The sequence below is a fragment of the Somniosus microcephalus genome, chromosome 7, assembly GCF_052327205.1.
Source record: "Somniosus microcephalus isolate GS21.2 chromosome 7, FLI_Smic_1.0, whole genome shotgun sequence".
In the NCBI taxonomy this organism is placed as follows: Eukaryota; Metazoa; Chordata; class Chondrichthyes; order Squaliformes; family Somniosidae; genus Somniosus; species Somniosus microcephalus.
Window position 1 is genome coordinate 151,426,674 of NC_140993.1, and position 20,722 is coordinate 151,447,395.

The 20,722-nt window shown below is 43.8% G+C and overlaps 1 protein-coding gene across 5 annotated transcripts in view; it reads left to right on the forward strand.

Moving 5' to 3' along the window:
- The window catches only part of cspp1a (centrosome and spindle pole associated protein 1a), a 284,247-nt gene that overhangs the window by 113,687 nt on the left and 149,838 nt on the right, over nt 1–20,722 (forward strand). For all 5 annotated transcript variants that reach the window (XM_085993101.1, XM_085993102.1, XM_085993103.1 and 2 more), the window contains one exon: nt 17,923–18,043. In XM_085993101.1, the coding sequence (XP_085849227.1) occupies nt 17,923–18,043 (121 nt within the window). The remainder of the gene's footprint in view (nt 1–17,922; nt 18,044–20,722) is intronic.

Sequence of the window (20,722 nt, forward strand, 5' to 3'; positions counted from 1 at the left end):
CTGACAGTTGCAAGTAATCCTAAGTCCTCAATGTGAAAGTCCCATTCGCGAAAAGACACACTCCACAACTGCAACATTTGCCATCAGAATTTTATGTACAAGAACCAACTGATGGCATTTTTACAATAAACACATTTCACCCAAGTGACTACCCTTGTGACTATTTGTGCAGAATTTTTCTCTTACGCATGCTCCTACGTGGTGCCTCCCCTGTGGCTTCAGCAGGTGTGGAGGCCCCTTGCTCACTTCACTGCTGCTCCTGTCTCGATACCTTTGGCGGGCGTCCTCTGGGGTTGTGAGCCTCTGAGGGCTCGTCAACAGTCTGCTGCTCCTGCGGCTGTGTAGGGCTTGAGACGCCTATCTCACTTGGGTGTGGACTCCGGTGGGGCTCTGACCGAGGGCTCTGCAGTGGTATGGAAGTGTGAGCGCTTGGAGAGGAGCCCCCACTTCCTTGATGTCTACCACCAGCTTCCCTTTCATGGGTCAGGTCCCCCTCAGCGCCTGCAAGTGGCTGGAGAGCACCTTGCTGCACATCAGGGGGGCCATGGGGACCCGTATCTGCAATGGCAGCCCTACGCAGAAGGACTTCCATGAAGGTCTGGTTTCTCAGTTCAATAGATGACCATCGCTCCTCCAGAGATGTTATTCTATTATGAACACTCACCATGTTTTCAGCACTCTGGCGACTTATCTCCTCCATGGCCAAAGCCATCCTTTCGTCTACTGTTGCCATCCGTTCGAGGGTGGTTGCCATCATTTCCGTCGTGATGCGTTCATGCGCCACTGACTCCACAAAGGCTCTGCTCATGGTCGCTATGGACTCCTCCATTCGCTCCACACTTGCAGCGACCCTGGAGACAAAACCTGCCAGAGACTCCTGCATCTGTTCCTGGAGTTCCAGCACCGCTGATCTTACGGATGGACCCAGAGGCAGAGGGTCGACATGCAGTTGAGCCGAGCTGGCAGAGTCCTGTGCCCTCCGACTAGGACTCTCCACTGCTGTCCTTGTCTCCACAATCTGCTGATGCTCACTTGTGAGCTGTGATACACCAGGTGACAACACTACTCTATGTCCCGAAAGTCCCACCGAGGTGTGAGTGTCTGCGCTGGTGCTGGGTGCGCTGAATTCTGGTGACGCTGCGCCCTCCGAGGTTGCAGCTTCCTCTGAGGAGTCTGGCTGCTCAGCCTGTTCTTCCTGGCTAGTGGGGACAGATGCTTGCGATGGTCCTGTGGGGGAGTAAAGGAAAGAGTCAGATGTGATGCCAAGGTTACATGCACATTGGATATTGCAGATGCTCAGAAGTCCATCTGTTAGAGCTTCAAAATCATTATCAGCGACTCATGCAATGCCAATGAGAGAGATGGGAAACTTTTCTGTCACCAGCTTGCTGTGTTGTACCCGTCTGACCGTCCCCCACTTGCGCATCCTCCTCTACTCCCACGATTTCCAGGACCGCCTCCTCCCAGGGGGTCAGGTGGGCTAATGAGGCTGTCCCTCCTCCTGTCCTGGCTCGCTCTCTTTTATTGTGAGCTCTCTTTTCCTGCAATGAGGGAGACAAGTGGAGGTTGAGTGAGAATGAAGGAGTGAGTGTAGAGATTCCATAGCATCGATACTTAGAAGGAGACAAAGATGGAGTGAGGTGGCAAGACCAAGGGCCTTCCCTGTGTGTTGTCAGTTGTTTGCATAGCATCACAGTGATAGGGAGTGTGAGGGCTGCATAGTCGAATAGTTATGTGAATGTGACCGTAGAGAGAAAGGGAATGGGTAAGGGTGCATGGATGTCAGTGTCAAGTGGGATGTGGAGGAAGAGATTGCTGAAGCTGAGTGCTGGTGAGGAAAGACAATGGGGATCAGATTGAGGGTGATGGGAAAATCATGCTCGCTTTTCCAGTGCGGAGAAGGTCATGAAATCTCTTGCGGCACTATATCCAGGTTCTGCGGGTGACTCCCAAGGAGTTGACCTCCTCAGCCACCTGCATCCACACAGCTTTGGTCTGCTTGGGAGGCCTCTTCCTCCCTGTAGAAGGGAAGAGCACCTCCCTGTTGGCTGTGTAGCCCCATCTACTAATGCCTGCAGGGCCACCTCCTCAAAACGAGGAGCTGATTTGGGTCTCCCGCTAGTCATCTTTCCTGCAGGTCTCTCACGCTCCACAGGCAAAAAGCTTGGCAGTCTGCAGAAGAAGCAAGGCTTGCTATAGACCTTAAATGCAGCAGCAATGATGACGTCATCGGAGGCAACTTTCAGTCAGGAAAAACCCATTTGCCAAGGGTTCCCAAACATTGGAAATCAATTGGACAATTAAGTTAAAATTGCATCAATCTCCCACATCCATTTAGATTCGGGTGGATAACACGAAATGCGGATAACACGACACCATCCCGCACCCGAGTTAAAATCCAGTCCGATGTCTAGTTCTAGGAGACCATAGAAAAGGGAAATTGCTTAAATAATGGTCATGACCAGTGTGCTTCTCTTTTAAGCATGGCACCTCTTTGTGATCCATCAGCATAGTTTTCTTTCCAGTTTGCACTCTCCAGGATAGGCTCAAGAGGATATCCCAGATATTGCAGGAAAAGATAAAAAGAAAGAGCATTTAGGAGTCCTCATTTTCATGTGTTGGAATTGCCTTACCAATAGGTTCCACCACAAGCTTGGCACTGTGGATCCTCAGGCCCCACTTCATCTGCCCTTGCCAAAATTAAGAAAATATTCATTCAGGTGGCAGTGGGCATGCTTCCACACCCAAGGCATGAAGAGTCAGCTCAGCATTGTTTGACATTAACTCAGTCATCCCTAGTAAGTCCCCGGACTGCTGAACAGTATTGGATAGAGATATTGTTCGCTATTCTGCATACTTCAGCTGATTCCCCGATGATGCAGATGGACACGAGCAGATTGAGGGACTTCACACCCTGTCCCAATCTTAATTCCAGATAATCTGACGAGACAGCTACATTTGTATGAGGAGCATTGCCCTTAGGGTATTTGGTGCCAAAGTAAAGGAAAGATTGGAGAAACTGGGCTCTTGAAGGGAGATGACTGAGAAGGGACTTTTTTTAAGAAGTGTCTGATATTAAATGGCAGAACTAAGATTAATCCGAAGTACTTAAAAGTAACTTGGGTTAAAACTGGTGGAAGGAATGTTAGGACAATTGTTAGAAAGAACTTGTTCAGGCTGTGTGATTAATACCTAGGACTCATTCAAGGGGGAGGAGCATATAGGCCTTTTGTTTTGATGGGATGAATAGACATCATCATCTGTATTATTCTTTATCTTGCGTACCCAGCTTTATCGTCAGACCTAACAATTATTTGTTACCTGTCGCCGCCAAAAACGAAGGAAGCCAATTTCTAAACTAAGACTAACAAATAGCTAGTAGAATTAATTCTCTAATGCTACCAGTTTGTTGAGCTGATAAAGGTAAATAAAACAAAATGCCAAAGTATCTATCTAACGTTACATATGTCAAAAATAATAGTCTTTGTTTTTCGGGTTAAATTGATTTTACTCCTCCCCACTCCCATCCCAACAACCCTTTTCAAAACGTTTGATTAACACTGAAATAACAACAACTTGTATTTACATAACTCCTTTAACGTAGTAAAACGTCCCAAGGCGCTTCGCAGGAGTATTATAAGACAACAAATTGACAACGAGCCACATAAGAAATTAGGGCAGATGACCAAAAGTTTGGTCAAAGAGGTAGGTTTTAAAGCAGCGTCTTAAAGGAGGAAAGAGAGGTGGAGAGGTTTAGGGAGGGAATTCCAGACACCTAAAATGTATTCTTTGCATTTGATTATTTTGTAATTTGTCTTGATTTTGATAATGGAATATATTTCTAAGCTTCCTCTTAAGTAATACAAAAGAAAATTACTCCACATGATCACAGTTAGATTTAATGGTTGCCAATTCCTGTGGTTGGATTGACTGTCGTCTGGCAAGTGAGGCCTATTAGAATGTAGGATGTAAGGCATTGTAGGTATTTTTTATTGTTTTATTTACCTTGGTGGGGATAAGGAACTGGTAACAACGTAGATTGAATTCCACTCACCATTTTGCAAGTCTCTTTGGAAACTGGCTTCCATAGCATTTTGCAGCTATAGGTGACGAGTGTTGGATCTGATGGGAAAAAACTTGGTAAGCAAATTCAGAAGAGTAAATTTTTTTTTTCTTACTATTTTTTGCTTAATGAAAGAATTGAAAATAACCCAACCAAAAAATGAGCAAAATCAGCACTGAAAACCAGAAAGCCCAATTATACATTTCTAGATCAATTATCCTTACTGTGATAATTGTTTAGTCTTTACAACTGAGGAATTGTGTTCCACACAGCATAATCTCCACCTTTGCCATTCCTTATAATCCTCAATCCTGTTCTTAACCAGATATTCATCTAGCTCTGAAGATGATAAACAGAAGAGTAGTAAGATTGATACCAAGTGTAAAGAGGCTGAGCAGTTGGGCAATATTAGATAAGTTCAAATTCCACAGTCTGGAAAGAAGGTGATGGGAGCAGAACATCATCAAAATACATAAACCCTAAATGCGACATAGACGATAAACCCAGAATATTACTTCAGCTTAAGACAGAGAAGTACCAGAGGGCATAAATTTCAATTGGTGAAATGTAAATTTAAATGTATATTCAGAAGAACTTCTTTACTCGAGGATACATGTTTGGAATAATCTGACTGGTAGGGCAATAGGTATGAAAATATTAGGCACATTCATGCAGATAAATGTGATAATGGGTTGAAGGGATAATTATTAGTCCTAGCCCCTTTAGGGCTACCCCGGATCAGGCATATTTCTCAAGATGTTCACTTTCAACTAAAGTTTGATGTAGCCGAATCCTAAAAGACGCTTGGGTCTAAAGGTCCGGGCTATCTCTCCCTAAAGGAAAGGAACAACCCGAGAATGTTGCCGTCCTCCAGATAGCACTTTTAATAAGTTTAGCTAGAGTGTAACGTTCTGGATATTATGAGGGTCTGGAAAACTCCCTCAGAATTCTGCAACTCCTCACCAAAGAGTGCACAGAAATTGAGTTCGCCAGTTTTTGATGCAGAAGTCATGTGAGACAATTCTAAAAGTTATTAGATTTATTAAAGAACCGACGTGTAATTTACAGTTGGTGAGTCAATCGCAACATTAACAGTTCCAAAAAGAGAAAACTTACAATCTTATTATCAGAGAATCTTACTTTTAAATCTTAACTTCACTACAGTATTACAGTTCTTTAAAGTGTTCTACAGGATATCCACCAAAATCAAATACCTTTGATCCCTGAGGTACAACGAGTTGGAGACTTACAGAGCCGCCTCTGAAGCTGAGAATCGCTTTGCCTGATTAAAGCGAGTCTGTTCTCCCATTTGAGAGTTCAATATTTATACCCTTTTTCAGTGGTATTTCCTTTAAGGTTTTCTGCTGATGCAAGTTAATTACCTCTAGTCATTTTTCTGCTGACCTCTGCAACTGTTACTGCCACCTCAGCTGGTAGCATTACAGAATCATGCCTCCTCTCTAGCTGTTCTAAGTTTACCATATAAAAATGGTGTGACAGCAGGTGTTCCTTACTTGATGTCATCTTTACAAGGGCAGATGTTCCTTATCTTATGTGCCTCTTTAAGAAGTGTAAATTAGAACACCTTATTCATGGTGAACCATTATTTTTGTTCCCAAATGTCAGCCTGTTGGAACCCTTCACCTTCTGTTTCAATAAGGTTATTTATTCAGGGTCAACAACTGTCTTATCTCAATAGCCAGAATGCTTTCATAGCTATTTCATAGTTAGGTTTCTAAATTTGCAAACCCAGTTTGTCATGTTTTAGTAAGGCCAGAATTCTTTCATAAGATAGTGTATTTTTCTGAATAGGTTCCTTCACAGAGTGTCAGAGGTATGTCTCCAGTGGGCTAACTGGTTTTATCTAGTCCTTGTCTTTTCTTATTTTCTTGTGCAACTGTTTATTATTCATACTTTCCTCCACAGTTTGATAGATTCTAATTGTAAGTCATGCTTATTTGTTTTGCACTCAAATTCCAATTCTGAATAGCGCGTTTACATTCCTTTCGATATATTAAAAATCTGAATCATGTTTCACACGAAAACTGAAGACACTTAGAGATACTTTTCCTTCAATTGGATGATGGCCAAATGGTTCATTGAGGGAACTTGAAGTGCATTCAAAGAATGAATTAAACCATATCATTAACCATTCCTTGTAGTCTTACACTAAAATGTAAGTAGCTACAGGAATTATATATTATTTTGGTCTCCTTTTGTGTTGTATGATTCTATGACAGAAACAGGCATTTGGCCTAACTGGTTTATGCAATGTTTATACTCCACACTAGCTGCCTCCCACTCCCACCCTGCCCTCCTATCCCTCTATTCCCTTGCCCCTCAGGTATGCATTAAGCCTTCCCTTAAACATATCAATGCTATCAGCTTCAACTACTCCATGTGGCAAAGGTGTTCCACATTTCCACCAATTTGTGTAAAAAATTTCCTCCTAGAATCTTTATTTGATTGGTTAGTGGCTATCTTATAATCATAGAATCATAGAATAGTGAATCATAGAATAGTACAGCAAGAAGGAGGCCATTCGGCCCATCGAGTCTGTGCCGGCTCTTTCGAAGAGCAATCCTGTTAGTCCCACCCGCCTGCTATTTCCCCATATCTCAGCAATTTTTTCTCCTTCAAGGATTTATCCAGTTCCTTTTTGAAGGCTACAATTGAATCTGTATCCACCACCCTATTAGGCAGTGCATTCCAAATCCTAACCACTCATTGTGTAAAAATATTTTTCCTCATGTCTCCTGGTTCTTTGCCAATCACCTTAAATCTGTGCCTGCTCATTATCGATCCTTCAGCCATTGGAAATAGTTTCTCTTTATTTACTCTGTCTAAATCCTTCATGATTTTAACCTCTATCTAATCTCCTCTTGGCCTTCTCTGGTCCAATTATGCCCCCCTTGTGGACTCGCCCACAAGTGGAAACAGTTTTTCCACATCCAACCTATCGAACCCTTCATAATTTTAAAGACCTCTATCAGGATCCTCTTGGCCTTCTCTTTTCCAGAGAAAAGAGCCCCAGTCTGCTCAATCTTTTCTGATAATGCAGAAAAAATTGAGAAGGATGTTACTAGCATCCTCTTAATGCTGGTAACATCCGTCTAAATTTTTTCTGCACTTTCTCCAGTGTGTCAATATCTTTTTTGTACTATGGAGAACAGAACTGTATACACTACTGCATGTTTGGTCTAAGCAAGGTTCTATATACAGGAAACTTTCTGGTATCTGGCACGGACGGGACCGACGTGGTGCCGGTTCATCAACAATTCCAGATAACCGAACGCTATAGTAAAAGATACGGAGCTCAGAGCTCCGTATAAAGCAACAAACCCTGTTGCTCAGCTTCAAAACAATCGGCACAAGTTGCAAGCGTCTCTGTAGCTTAGCAACAGCTTCAGCTACACCCTTGCACAGCAACAAATGGAGTAAAAAAAGTAACTAAAAGTAAAAAAAAGTTACCTGAACCGACTCCTGAATTTTGCCGGTGGATAGAGCATTCTGGTTATTTAGGGGCCGGTTAATCGAAAGTTTCCTGTAAATTTCACATTACCTCCATGCTTTTGTATTCTGCTCCTCCAGAAATGAACCTTGGTACTTTGTTTGCATTTTTTGTGGCCCTATCAACTTGTGTTTCTACTTTTATTAATTTATGTATCTGTATTCTCCGATCCCCATTTAGTTTCTTACTATCCAAGGAATAAGTGGCCTCCTTATTCCTCCTACCAAATGAACCACCTTACAATTCACTATATTGAATTTCTTTGCCATTTTCCGCCTACACTGCAAGTCTGTTTATGTCTTCCTGTATTTTGGTGCAGTCCTCCACATTATTAGTTATGCACCTTAATTTGGTATCATCTGCAAATTGTAACGTCCAAATCATTTATGTATATGGTGAATAACAGTGCTCCAAGCACGGATCCCTGCAGGACATCACTTCCTACTTTCTGCCAGTCCGAGAAACTTTCTTTAACTCCTACCCTCTGTTTACTGTTTTGTAGCTAGCTTTCAACTCATTATGCTACTGACTTCACAGGTCCTGACCTTTGCCTTGAGTCTCCCTTGTGGCACCTTATCAAAGGCCTTGTGAAAGTCCATGTATATCACATCCACTGCATTTCCCTCATCTACTCTTTTGTTACTTCTTCAAAGAATTCAATGAGGTTGGTTAAACATGATCTTTTTAGAAATTCATGCTGACTATATTTTATATTCTCCATCTCTAGTTTTGTATTCTGATCTTTTAGCACAGATTTTAGAATTTTTCCTTTAGAAAAAGATTAGTTAGTTTAGAAAAGGGGCAGCACGGTGGCATAGTGGTTAGCACTGTTGCCTCACAGCGCCAGGGACCCGGGTTCGAATCCGGCCTCGGGTGACTGTCTGTGTGGAGTTTGCACATTCTCCCCGTGTTTGCGTGGGTTTTCTCCGGGTGCTCCGGTTTCCTCCCACAGTCCAAAGATGTGCGGGGTTAGGTTGATTGGCTATGATAAAAATTGACCCTTCGTGTTAGGGGGATTAAATACGTGGGGTTATGGGGATAGGGTGGGATATGTGTAGGGGTTACGGGGATCGGGTGGGATATGTGTCGGTGCAGGCTTGATGGGCCGAAATGGCCTCTATCTGTACTGTGAGGTTTCTGTGATTTCTGTAGTTCTGTCTCTTATTTTGAAGATAGGAATTATTCTGCTGTTCGCCAGTCCTCTAGCACTAGTCCTTTTCTATTAAATTTTTATGTATGGATACTAGTGCCTCTGCTATCTCCTCTCTAGTCTCTGAGTATCTGTGGCACAATCCATCTGCAACTGAGGCTTTGTCTTAAGTTTGGCTACTTTGGCCACTATCTCCTTTTTTCTATCTTTGTTACAATATCCCTCTTGATTTCTCCTACTATTGTCATTTCCTCTTTGTTCACATCATCTGTGAAAACGGAGGCAAAATATCTCTTTGGTATCCATGCCATTTCAGTGTCATCATCTATGAGTTTATCTTGCTCATCCTTTAGTGGCCCTACCCCTATCTATCATCATCTTTTGTTACATATATGCTTGTAGAATATTTTACTAACTCATAGAATCATAGAATGATATAGCACACAGGAAGCCATTTGCCCCATCGTGCCTGTGCCGGCTCTTTTGAAGAGCTATCCAATTAGTCCCAATCCCCTGCTCTTTCTCCATAGCCCTGTGAATTGTATTTATCCAATTCTCTTTTGAAAGTTACTATTGAATCTGCTTCCATCACCCTTTCAGGCAGTGCATTCCAGATCACAACAACTCACTATTGTAAAATAATGTTTCCTCATGGCACCTCTGGTTCTTTTGCCAATTAGCTTAAACCTGTGTCCTCTGGTTATCAACTCTTCTGCCAGTGGAAACGGTTTATCCTTATTTACTCTTATCAAAACCATTCATGATTTTGAATAGCTCTATCAAATCTCCTCTTAATGTTCTCTGCTCTGAGGATAACAACCCCAGCTCCTCCAGTCTCCACATAACTGAAGTCCCTCATTCCTGGTACCATTCTAGCAAATCTCTTCTGCACCCTCTCTAAGCCCTTGAAATCCTTCCTAATGTGTGGTGCCCAGTATAGAACACAATACTCCAGCTGTGATCTAACCAGTGTTTTATAAAGGTTCAGCATAACTTCCTTGCTTTTGTACTCTATGGGGTCGATTTTAACTCGGGTGCGGGCTATTGTCGTGTTCCCCAAATTTCGTGTTTCCCACATGACTCTAAATGGATGTGGGAGATTGTTGCAATTTTAACTCAATTGGCCAATTGAGTTCCAACATGTGGGAAGCCTTTGCAAAGGGATTTTTCATGACCGAAAGTCCCCTCCGATGACGTCATCATTGCTGTTGCATTTAAGGTCCACAGCAAGCCTTGCTTCTTCTGCAGCCTTCCAAGCTTTCTCCATTTGATGGCACAGGAACCTGCAGGAACAATGGCCAGTGGGAGGCCAAGAGCAGCCCCTAAGTTTGATGAGGCAGCACTACAGGCATTGGTGGATGGGGCTAGGGCCCACAGGGAGGTCCTGTTCCCTTCATCAGGGAAGAAGAGGCCTCCCAGTCAGACCAAGGCTGTGTGGATACAGGTGGCTGGGGAGGTCAACTCCTTGGGGGTCACCTGGATGCAGTGCAGGAAAAGATTCCATGACCTTCAACGCACTGGAAAAGTAAGTATGAAGTTCCCATCACCCTCAATCTGATCCCCATTGCCTTTCCTTACAAGCACTCAGCTTTAGCAATCTCTTCCTCCACATCCCACTTGACACTCACATCCATGCACCCTTACCCATTCCCTCTCTCTCTCTATGCTCACAATCACATAACTATTCCACCATGCAGCCCTCACACTCCCTATCACTCTGATGCTTTGAACACAACTGACAACACACAGGGAGGGCCCTTGGTCTTGCAACCTCACTCCATCTTTGTCGTCTTCTAAGTATCTATGCTATGCAATCTCTACACTCACTCCTTCATTCTCACTCAACCTCCACTTGTCTCCCTCATTGCAGGAAAAGAGAGCTCACAATAAAAGGGAAAGAGCCAGGACAGGAGGAGGCCCACCATCATTAGCCCAGCTCACCCCGTGGGAGGAAGCCGTCCTGGAAATTGTCGGGGTTGAAAAAGATGCACAAGTTGGGGACAGACAGACGGGTGCATCACAGCAAGCTGGTGACAGAATAGTTTTCCATCTCTCTCATTGACATTGCATGAGTCGCTGATAATGATTCTGAAGCTACAACAGATGGACTGATCATCATCTGCAATATGCAATGTGCATGTAACCTTGACCTCACATCTCTAACTCTTTCCTTTACTCCCCCACAGGACCATCGAGAGCTCCCGTCCCCACTGTCCAGGAGGAAGAGCCTGAGCTTCCACACTCCTCAGAGGAAGCTGCAACCTCTGAGGGCGCAGCGTCAGCAGAGTAGTGGTGTCACCTGGTGTATCACAGCTCACAAGTGAGCATCAGCAGATTGTGGAGACAGGGACAGCAGTGGAGGGTCCTCGTTGGAGGGCGCAGGACTCTGCCAGCTTGGCTCAGCTGCATGTCGACCCTCTGCCTCTGGGTCCATCCATAAGATCAGAGGTGATGGAACTCCATGCACAGATGCAGGAGTCTCTGGCAGGTTTTGTCTCCAGGGTCGCTACAAGTGTGGAGTGAATGGAGGAGTCCATAGCGAACATGAGCAGAGCCTTTGTGGAGTCATTGGTGCATGAACGCATCAACACGGAAAGGATGGCTACCTACGTGGAAATGATTGCTGCCTCTGTGGTAAGGCTGGCTATGGTAGAGGAGAGGAGGGCTACTGCCATGGAGGAGATAAGTCGCCAGGGTATGGAAAACATGGTCATTGTTCAGAATAGAATGACATCTCTTGAGGAGCGATGGGCATCTATTGAACATAGAAACCAGACCTTCATGGAAGTCCTTCTGAGTAGGACTGCCATTGCAGATACAGGTCCCCATGGCCCCCCTGATGTGCAGCAAGGTGCTCTCCAGCCACTTGCAGGCGCGGAGGGGGAGCTGACCCATGAGAGGGAGGTTGGTGGCAGGCCTCAAGGAAGTGGGGGTTCCTCTCCAAGCGCTCACACTTCCATGCCACTGCAGAGCCCTCGGTCAGAGCCCCACCGGAGTCCACACCTAAGTGAGATAGACGTCTCAACCCCTGCACAGCCGCAGGAGCAGCAGACTGTTGACGAGCCCTCACAGGCTCGCCACCCCAAAAAACGCCCGCCAAAAATGTCGAGACAGGAGCAGCAGGAAAGTGAGCAAGGGGCCTCCACATCTGCTGAAGCCACAGGGGAACCACTATGTAGGAGCACGCGTAAGAGGAAAATAAAGCACAAGTAGTCACAAGGGTAGTCACTTGGGTGAAATTTTATGTATTGTTTAAAAAAAAGCCATCAGATGAATTCTGTCAATAAAAAGTCTGATGGCTACTGCTGTATTTGTGGTGTGTGTCATTTCGCGAATGGGACTTTCACATTGAGGGTTTAGGATTAATTACATTTGTCAGTATGCTGGACAAATAGCTAGGAATCCGCAGGGTCTTGGCCATTGTCGATGCTCAGGTAAGAAGCTGCGAGGCAAAAGTGCTTGATTGGCTAGGATAAGCAAATCTGGCCAGAATGAGTGCGTTCCTTGCATCCCGGGCAGCAATGTTCTGGCGTAATGCTACCGTTGGATGTTGGTCCTCTGCAGGATGGTCGTTTTCGCCCTCCTCCATCATCATCATCATCATCTGAGGAGGGTATGTGAGAAGCCACTTGGTCCTCAGGAATCTGCAAGCCACGACGCTGTGCCATGTTGTGAAGTGCACAGCAAACCACAACGATTCTGGAGACCCTGGCTACTGAGTACTGTAGGGCTCCACCTGATCTATCCAGGCATCTGAAGCGCATCTTCAACAAACTGATGGTTTGCTCGATAATGGATCTGGTGAAAATGTGGGTGGAGTTGTAGCGCTCCTCAGCTTCGTTGGCTGGCCCCCTCAACGGCGTCATTAGCCACGTCCTCAGGGGATAGCCCTTGTCTCCAAGTAGCCATCTGTGAAGTTGGTCTGGCGGACTGAATAGTGGAGGCACACTAGACTGGCGCAGTATGAAGGAGTCATGGCAACTGCCAGGGTACATGGCACAAACATGCAAAATCTCCTTGTGGTCACACACCAGCTGAACGTTAAGGGAGTGGAAGCCCTTTCGGTTGACAAAAATACCTGGCTTGCGATGGGGTGCCCTAAGGGCCACGTGTGCAGTCAAAGACGCCCTGCACCCTTGGAAAGTCTGCCAGATGAGCTAATCCAACCGCTCGCGCCATCACACTAGCGCGATCCTTGGTGAAATGGATGTGATTGTGCGCGAGGGCAAAGGGCATCGGTTACCTGCGTGATGCAAGTATGTGCGGCGCCTGGGAAATGCCGCTGATGTCTGCTGATGATACCTGGAATGAGCCTGAGGCAAAAAAGTTGAGTGCGGTGGTGACTTTGATAGCCACCAGTAAGGGGTGTCCACCAGTAAGGGGTGTCCACCTGGTCCTCTGGGCAGCAGGTCTTGCTGTAGCATTGCGCAGATGTCAGTCACTACCTCTCGCGAAAGTCGGAGCCGCCTTTGGCACTGCTGCTCAGTCATGTTGAGGTAGCTGACCCTGTGTCTGTAGACGTTTGGGGGGTATCTCCTGCGCCAACGGGCTTCCAGGCACTGGCCCCTTCTGGCCTGTGCAGCTTCAGGTGGGTGAGCAGCAGCCTGGCACTCGCTGCTGCTGGTGTTGTTCCTGGTTCTGCTGCTGCCGCGCCTGGTGCTCGACCTCCTCTAATGCCCAGAAGGGAAGGAAATAAATGGCTCCCATGCTTCTGGCATATGCCGCCGTTGAGGAAGCGCTGAGTGAAGGTGGCGAGAGGGGTTTCCCAGGAGTTCACACTGGAGATGTGCCTGAGGCGCCAACCTTCCACAGGTGTGGTTAAGCCTGGTAAAAGTTTCCCCAGGCCTGAGACAACAAAATCCTGCCACCTGCAAATGATGGCTGATCAAATCTCCTCTTTAATGGTTGACCTGCAGCTGATAGTCAGCAAGCCAATGGTGCTTCCGCCAGGTTTCATAGTCGTGATTCCCACCAGGCGTGTTTTACGTGGGAAAAGGGTTAAAATTGCAAGGGACTGTTAAAATGGGATTATAGAGGCCATTTAGTGGTGATTAAGGGCTTTAAAGACCAGTCCTGTCTGTTGGATGCGGGACGGATTCAGGGCCATCAGACACGCCTGAGTAAAAATGGCTCGGAGTTGGGAACCAGGCAGGAGGGGTCCCACCCGCCAGTTTTTGCGATTTTAACCCCCCCCCCCAGCACGCCTCCAATGCCACCTCCACGACTCAGTTAAAATCGACCCCCATGCCTCGATTAGTAAAGCCATGAATCCCATATGCTATTTTAACAGCCTTCTCAACTTGTCCTGCCACCTTCAAAGATTTGTGTATATACACCCCCAGTCCCTCTGTTCCTGCACCCCTTTAAAATTGTATTATTTAGTTTATATTGCCTCTCCTCATTCTTCGTACTAAAATGTATCACTTCACACTTCTGTTAAATTTCATATGCCATATGTCTGCCCATTTCACCTGTCTATGTCCTCATGAAGTCTGTTACTCTTTGTTGTTTACTACATTTCTGAGTTTAGTGTCATTTGTCAACTTTGAAATTATGCCCTGTGCACCCAAGTCCAGGTCATTAATATCCCTTTAATCGGGCTTTAATTTTGCTAACTGGTCTATTATGTGGTACTTTGTCAAACGACTTTTGAAAATCCATGTACACAACATCTACCACACTATCTTCATCAACCCTCTCTTACTTCATCAAAGAACTGAATCAAGTTAGTCAGGCACGATGTGCCTTTAAAAAATCTGTGCTGACTTTCATTTATTAGTCCATACTTTTTCAAATGCCAGTTAATTTTGTCACAGATTATTGTCTCAAAGTTTCCCCACCACCGACATTAGGCTGACTGGCCTGTAATTGCAGGGTTTAGCCCTCTCCCCTTTTTTTGAACAGGGGTGTAATATTTGCAGTCCTCCAGTCCTCTGGCACCACTCCCATATCCAAGGAGGATTGGAAGATTGTGGCCAGAGCCTCCGCTGTTTCCGCCCTTACTTCCCTCAGCAACCTTGGATGCATCTCATTCGGACTGGGTGACTTTTCTACTTTGATCCCTGCCAACCTTTCAAGTACCTCTTTATTTTTATCTTATTCAATTTCTCTACTACCTCCTCCTTTTACTGTGATATTGGCAGCATCCAATTCTTTAGTGAAGACAGATGGAAAGTACTCATTTAGTACTTCAGCCATGCACTCTGCCTCCTTAAGGAGATCTGCTTTTTGGTCCCTAATCAGACTTTTGGGTTCACTTTTATGTTAGGCGCTAATTTATTCTCATGGTCTCTCTATGCCCCTCTTATTCCCTTTTTTAGCTCTCCTCTGTACTTTCTGTATTTAGCTTGGTTCTCCACTGTATTATGAACGTTACCTTTGTCATAAGCCTCCTTTTTCTGTCTCGGTTTAATCTCTATGGGGGAAAAATTCAGTTGTTTGTGACTCCCGTTAGCACCTTAAGAGGGCGCTAATGGGACGCAAAGCAACTAGCGCCCGGGCACGGCGATGTTTGCGCCGTGCACAAAATTAACTAGACATTTTGCGGCGGCGCTAAACACTACCGCCACGATCTCCTGCGCCAGCAGATTGTGACGTCAGTCGAGTGCGCAACGCCCGGGACCGGATATTGAGTGGCGCCCCCTGCCTTACCGCCTGCCGCTAGCAATGACAGGTTGAGGGGAGCGTTATGCTGTCAGAAAGGGACTAGGGGAGCGCTATTTAAAGGCGACCGCTTCCTGCCTTTTTTTGTCGGTGACATTTTTGCACCACGCATTCTGAGAGAGAGAGAGAGAGACTTCTGGAGAGATTCAACGCTGTGTGAAGGAGTTTTGAGTACTGAGCAGCACTTTGCAGGTTCATTTTGATTTGCCCTTCCTTGCTTCGCCAGTGCTCTGAGGTAGCGCCTCGCTCCTTGGCCTTTGCGCCTTAAGACAGGTGTGAAGCACCTGATTTAGCGCTCCAATCACCTCCAGGGGCGATAAAAGCCAAGTTTGCTGTCGGAGGCGATAATTAATGCCAGGCGCTAAACTTTGCGCACGGCCGATAATGGCGCCCCAAACGGGGCGATACTGAATTTTTCCCCCTATATCTTTTGTCATCCACGGAGTTCCAGCTTCCTTTCCCCCTTGTGGAATATTTGTCTATTCTGTACCTGAACCATCTTCTCCTTGAAGGCCTCCCATTGTTCAATTACTGTTTTGCCTACCAATTTTTGATTCCAATCCACCTGGGCCAGTTCCCTTTTCAACTCACTGAATTTAGCCCTCCTCCAGTTGAGTATTTGTACGATAGATTGTTTCTTTTCCTTTTCCATAACTATTCTAATCGTGATGATATGATCATTGTTTCCCAAATGCTCCCCCACTGAAACATGGTCCACTTGTTCCACTTCATTCTCCAGAACTAGATCCAGCACTGCTTCCTTCCTCGTTTGGTTGGAAACACACTGATCAAGAAAGTTCTCTTGTACACATTTCAGGAATTCCTCCCCCACCCGCCCCCCCCCCCCCCCAGCTTTGCCCTTTACACTGTTACTATCCTAAAGAAAGAAAGACTTGCATTTATATAGCACCTTTCACGACCACTGGACATCTCAAAGCACTTTACAGCCAATGAAGTACTATTGAAGTGGAGTCACTGTTGTAATGTGGGAAACGCGGCAGCCAATTTGCGCACAGCAAGCTCCCACAAACAGCAATGTGATAATGACCAGATAACCTATTTTTGATATGTTGGTTGAGGGATAAATATTGGCCAGGACACTGGGGATAACTCCCCTGCTCTTCTTCGAAATAGTGCCATGGGATCTTTTAAGTTCACCTGAGAGAGCAGACAGGGCCTCGGTTTAACATCTCATCCAAAAGACGGCACCTCCGACAATGCAGCACTCCCTCAGCACTGCACTGGAGTGTCAGCTAGCTTTATGTGCTCAAGTCCCTGGAGTGGGACTTGAACCCGCAACCTTCTGACTCAGAGGCGAGTGTGCTACCCACTGAGACACAGCTGACACAGAATATTTAAAGGGGAGATCAATAGTGTTCAGGGTGTATTCTACTAAAAAAAATAAGAACAAACTAGCCAAGAATGAGATGGATAAGTAAAGAGGTGAGGATAAAATTGAATCTAAAGAAAAAGGCACACACAAAGTACATAAATATTAAAGGACAACATAGCAAAAGAGAACAGCTGATATCCTAATATCCTAGTCTATATTAGGATAATTGAAGTCCCCCATTATCACTACTCTGTAGTTTTTGCATCTTTCTATAATTTGTCTGAAAATTTGCTCCTCAATCTCCTTCCAACTATTTGGTAGCCTATAGTATACACCCAGGAGCATAATAGCTCCTCTATTCCTTAATTCTTACCAAATGGATTTTGTCTTTGACCCCTCAACTACATCATCACTACACAGTGCTATAATAGTTTTGTTGATCAATACTGCCACACCTGCTTTTATATTTTTTGATATTTTAATTTCAGATTTGCTCTTTGCCTTCCTAATTGGCTCTCTTACTTTCTGAAGGTGGTCATACTTTGTTTTGCTATGTTGTCCTTTAGTAGTTATGTACTTTGTGTGTGCCTTTTTCTTTAGATTCAATTTTATCCTCACCTCTTTACTTATCCATCTCATTCTTGGCTAGTTTGTTTTTATTTTTTAGTAGAATACACCCTGAACTCTCTTGATCTCCCCTTTAAACATTCTCCACTGTTATTCTACTTCTTTGTCAATATTTTTCTCCAGTTTAGCTCTATCCACACTCCCTTGTAGTTGTTTTTTTCAATTTATTACTTTGATCTTTCTACTATCTATATCTCTCAATCTGTACAGATTGCTGAGTTAAATCTTTGCCCCTGCTTCCCAAAAATAAATCAAAAGTACTGTGGTGTAGACAATATCATACAAAATGTCCTTTTAAACTAATGTTAGTGACTGAATTGCTGCTGTTCATTGTAGTTGCATAGAATCTGAAGGTCCAATCTGCCAGAATGCACAGTTCAGAAAGGTCATTTTGCTTTGATAGTCTGATATGCCTGTACATGTATAATAATGAATTGTAAAGTATAAAACTGAATATATAAAGGAAAATTACCTTTTCAGAGTCAGTAACTGACATTTATTGTCGTCCTATGATATTTTCATAGAATTTTGTGAATTTAAAAATCAAGCACAACATTAAGTCTTTTGCTTTGCAGCACAACAAATGCACATGATGCCACTAATGTCAGAAACCTAGGTGGTGGATTCCTGCCAGAACAAAAAGCAGTTTTATCAAAAGAAAGTGCCCAAAGTTACCAGGACTCCCTGAAAAAACAGGTGAAACTACATTAAGCGTTTTTCCATTTATGCTAATTTGGTTTGCCAATTTTCTGTCTAATTTAGTAAATGTGATTGGTCCAAAACATTTTTTCCTTTTACATTAAGATATATAGGACATAATACACTAATATTTCTTTTTAGGTGTTGTTATCTTACTAGCCAATAACAGTATTTCTCAATGATGGAAACAAAAACTCATCTACAACCTGAGAAATGTAACTTAAGGATGAAGCTTTTCCAAATAATTCTAAACTCCATCAGCAACAACAGCTTGCATTTATACAGCACACTTAATGTAGAAAAAGTCCCAATCATTTTACAGAAGGGGGATTTAAAAAAAAATAAGGATAAAGGAACAGACACTGAGCCATGGAGGAAGAGATGAGGAGCATTGACCAAAAGCTTGATTGAATATATGGAATTTGAGAAGATTTTTAAAGCTGTAAAAAGAACAGGGAGGAGAGATTTAGGGAAGGAGTTCTAGAGAGTGGGGCTGTGGTGGCTGAAGGCTCTACCACCAAACATTGAGTGGGTTGGGTGAATGAAACATCAAAGTGCGAGGACCAAAGGGTGCCGAGTGGACGTAAAGCTGGGGGAGGTTGCAGAGATAGGTTGAGGTGAGGCCATGGAGGCATTTGAAAATAACAACGATTTCAAATTTAATATGTTAGAGGAGTAGGAGCCAATGCAGGTCAGTGAGGATGGGGAATTGGGATGACGTGCGTGACTTACTGCAGAATAGGATATAAGTGGTTGCATTTTAGATCGGTTGGATTCATGAGGGCATTGGAGAAATCAAGGCATAGAGACAACAAAAGTATAGGTAAGGGTTTCAGCCAGTAAAATCTCATTATTATTATTAATGGACTAATCATGTGACCTAGTATCACTTCTAACCAATGTTCCCCCGAATTCTTTTTTGGTTGTGTGGCCCATTCAAAATTTTGCACGTTCGCAAAATCTCCCATTCAAAAGCCAATAAGCGGGACCTCCAGACAGCTGTGCAGCTTAGCGGGAATGTTGTTTGTAACCTAATAACGTGACACAGGAGTGAAAGTGAACTGCCTATTCTAGTCCACCAGAACAATATGATGGAAGCAAACATAAATTAAAATCTCTTACTACTTCATATTAAATTTTTGATGGGCAAATATATGGTCAATTTAAAATGAAACTTAAATACTTCCAATAAAGTAATTATTCTGATTTTGGGGGTAAAAATGAGTTAAAGCAATACACAAATGCTGACTAGGGATACATACATTACTTTGAATGCTGTGTAGCCCACTGAGCCTCATGGAGGGAAATCATTGGGGTAGAAATTAGCCTTGGGTGGTAGCATTGAATGTGTGGTATCGCATTAGCCACCTATTATATGCCCCGCTTGATAGTCAGTTCTGTTGAAGTTAGTGGCACTGAATATCGGGCAGGTAGTAGAACAGGTGCCCAATTCGATACTGCCCGTTTTACATTACTGCCTGAGATGATTTTTCCACCCAATTATATGTTGGTCATACCAAAAAGAAATTTCTAAATTTTCTGGAGAAATGCAAAGTTTACAGTCACATAATGATCATAAAGGATTGTTCTTGGGACCAAACAATTTGATATGCAAGTCAGGTATCAAAAGCAAATATAAAACTCATCAAAGTTGGAAGGCTTTAGCTTGAAAAGGAAAATTGATTTAATACAGGATGCTTGTCTAGAAGGAAGAACTCCTTTGATTTGAAGTGTTGAAAGCCAGCTTGAATAGTCTAAGTGCAGCTATTCTGTACTTCATTTGCTTTAATAACCATTTGTTTCCATGTTACATTAGTGAGACAGGGCTTTGCGGATAGTAATGTGCTTGCGTCACATTTTTCCAAAACTGTCAGAGATTCAGAAAGGATGCTAAGACACTTTGTAAATTTTGAGACAGTTTAAAATTGTATGCAAGACTTGCATTGCTAATTATTCTGCTGTTTTGCCTCTGTGTAGTTGTAATTAGATTCAATGACTGAGTTTAACCTAAATGATGTGGTCTGACGCCATGCTGTTTTCTGCCTTCTGGAAAAGACAGGAATGCAACCTTCAGTTGTGAAATATTATGGTAAAAGGCAATTGTTAATCCTATGGCATGCTATTCCCATTGGCAGCATGCATAAGGGTGTATGCAGGCGATGTATGCCTGCCATTGGAAACTGCTGAGTATAACTAGAGAATTAGGAGGAAGCCTGAATTGTAATAGGTACCTGACTGGCAAAGAAAAACCCAAGCTGAAACCATTGAAAAACATTTGTTTTGAAAAATTATAATGTATGGTCCACAATGCACCATAAAGCAGTACCACATATGGGTTGGAATAATGTTAATGGGACTGAAACTTGAGCATTTTATGACTTTATCAAACCTAAATTTGCTATTGGTTTATAATATGTACATATAATATGTACAGTTTCTTTTACAGCCATCACTAATTCATGATTCAGATAGTTGTGAATTTTACACTTATGAGAAAACTTAGGTAATACGAACATAAGAAACAGGAGCAGGAGTAGGACATTTGACCCTTCGAGCCTGCTCCGCCATTCAATAAGATCATGGCTGATCTTCTACCTCATCTCTACTTTCCTGCACTATCCCCATATCCCTTGATTCCCTTAATATTCAAAAATCTACCGGTCTCTGTCTTGAATA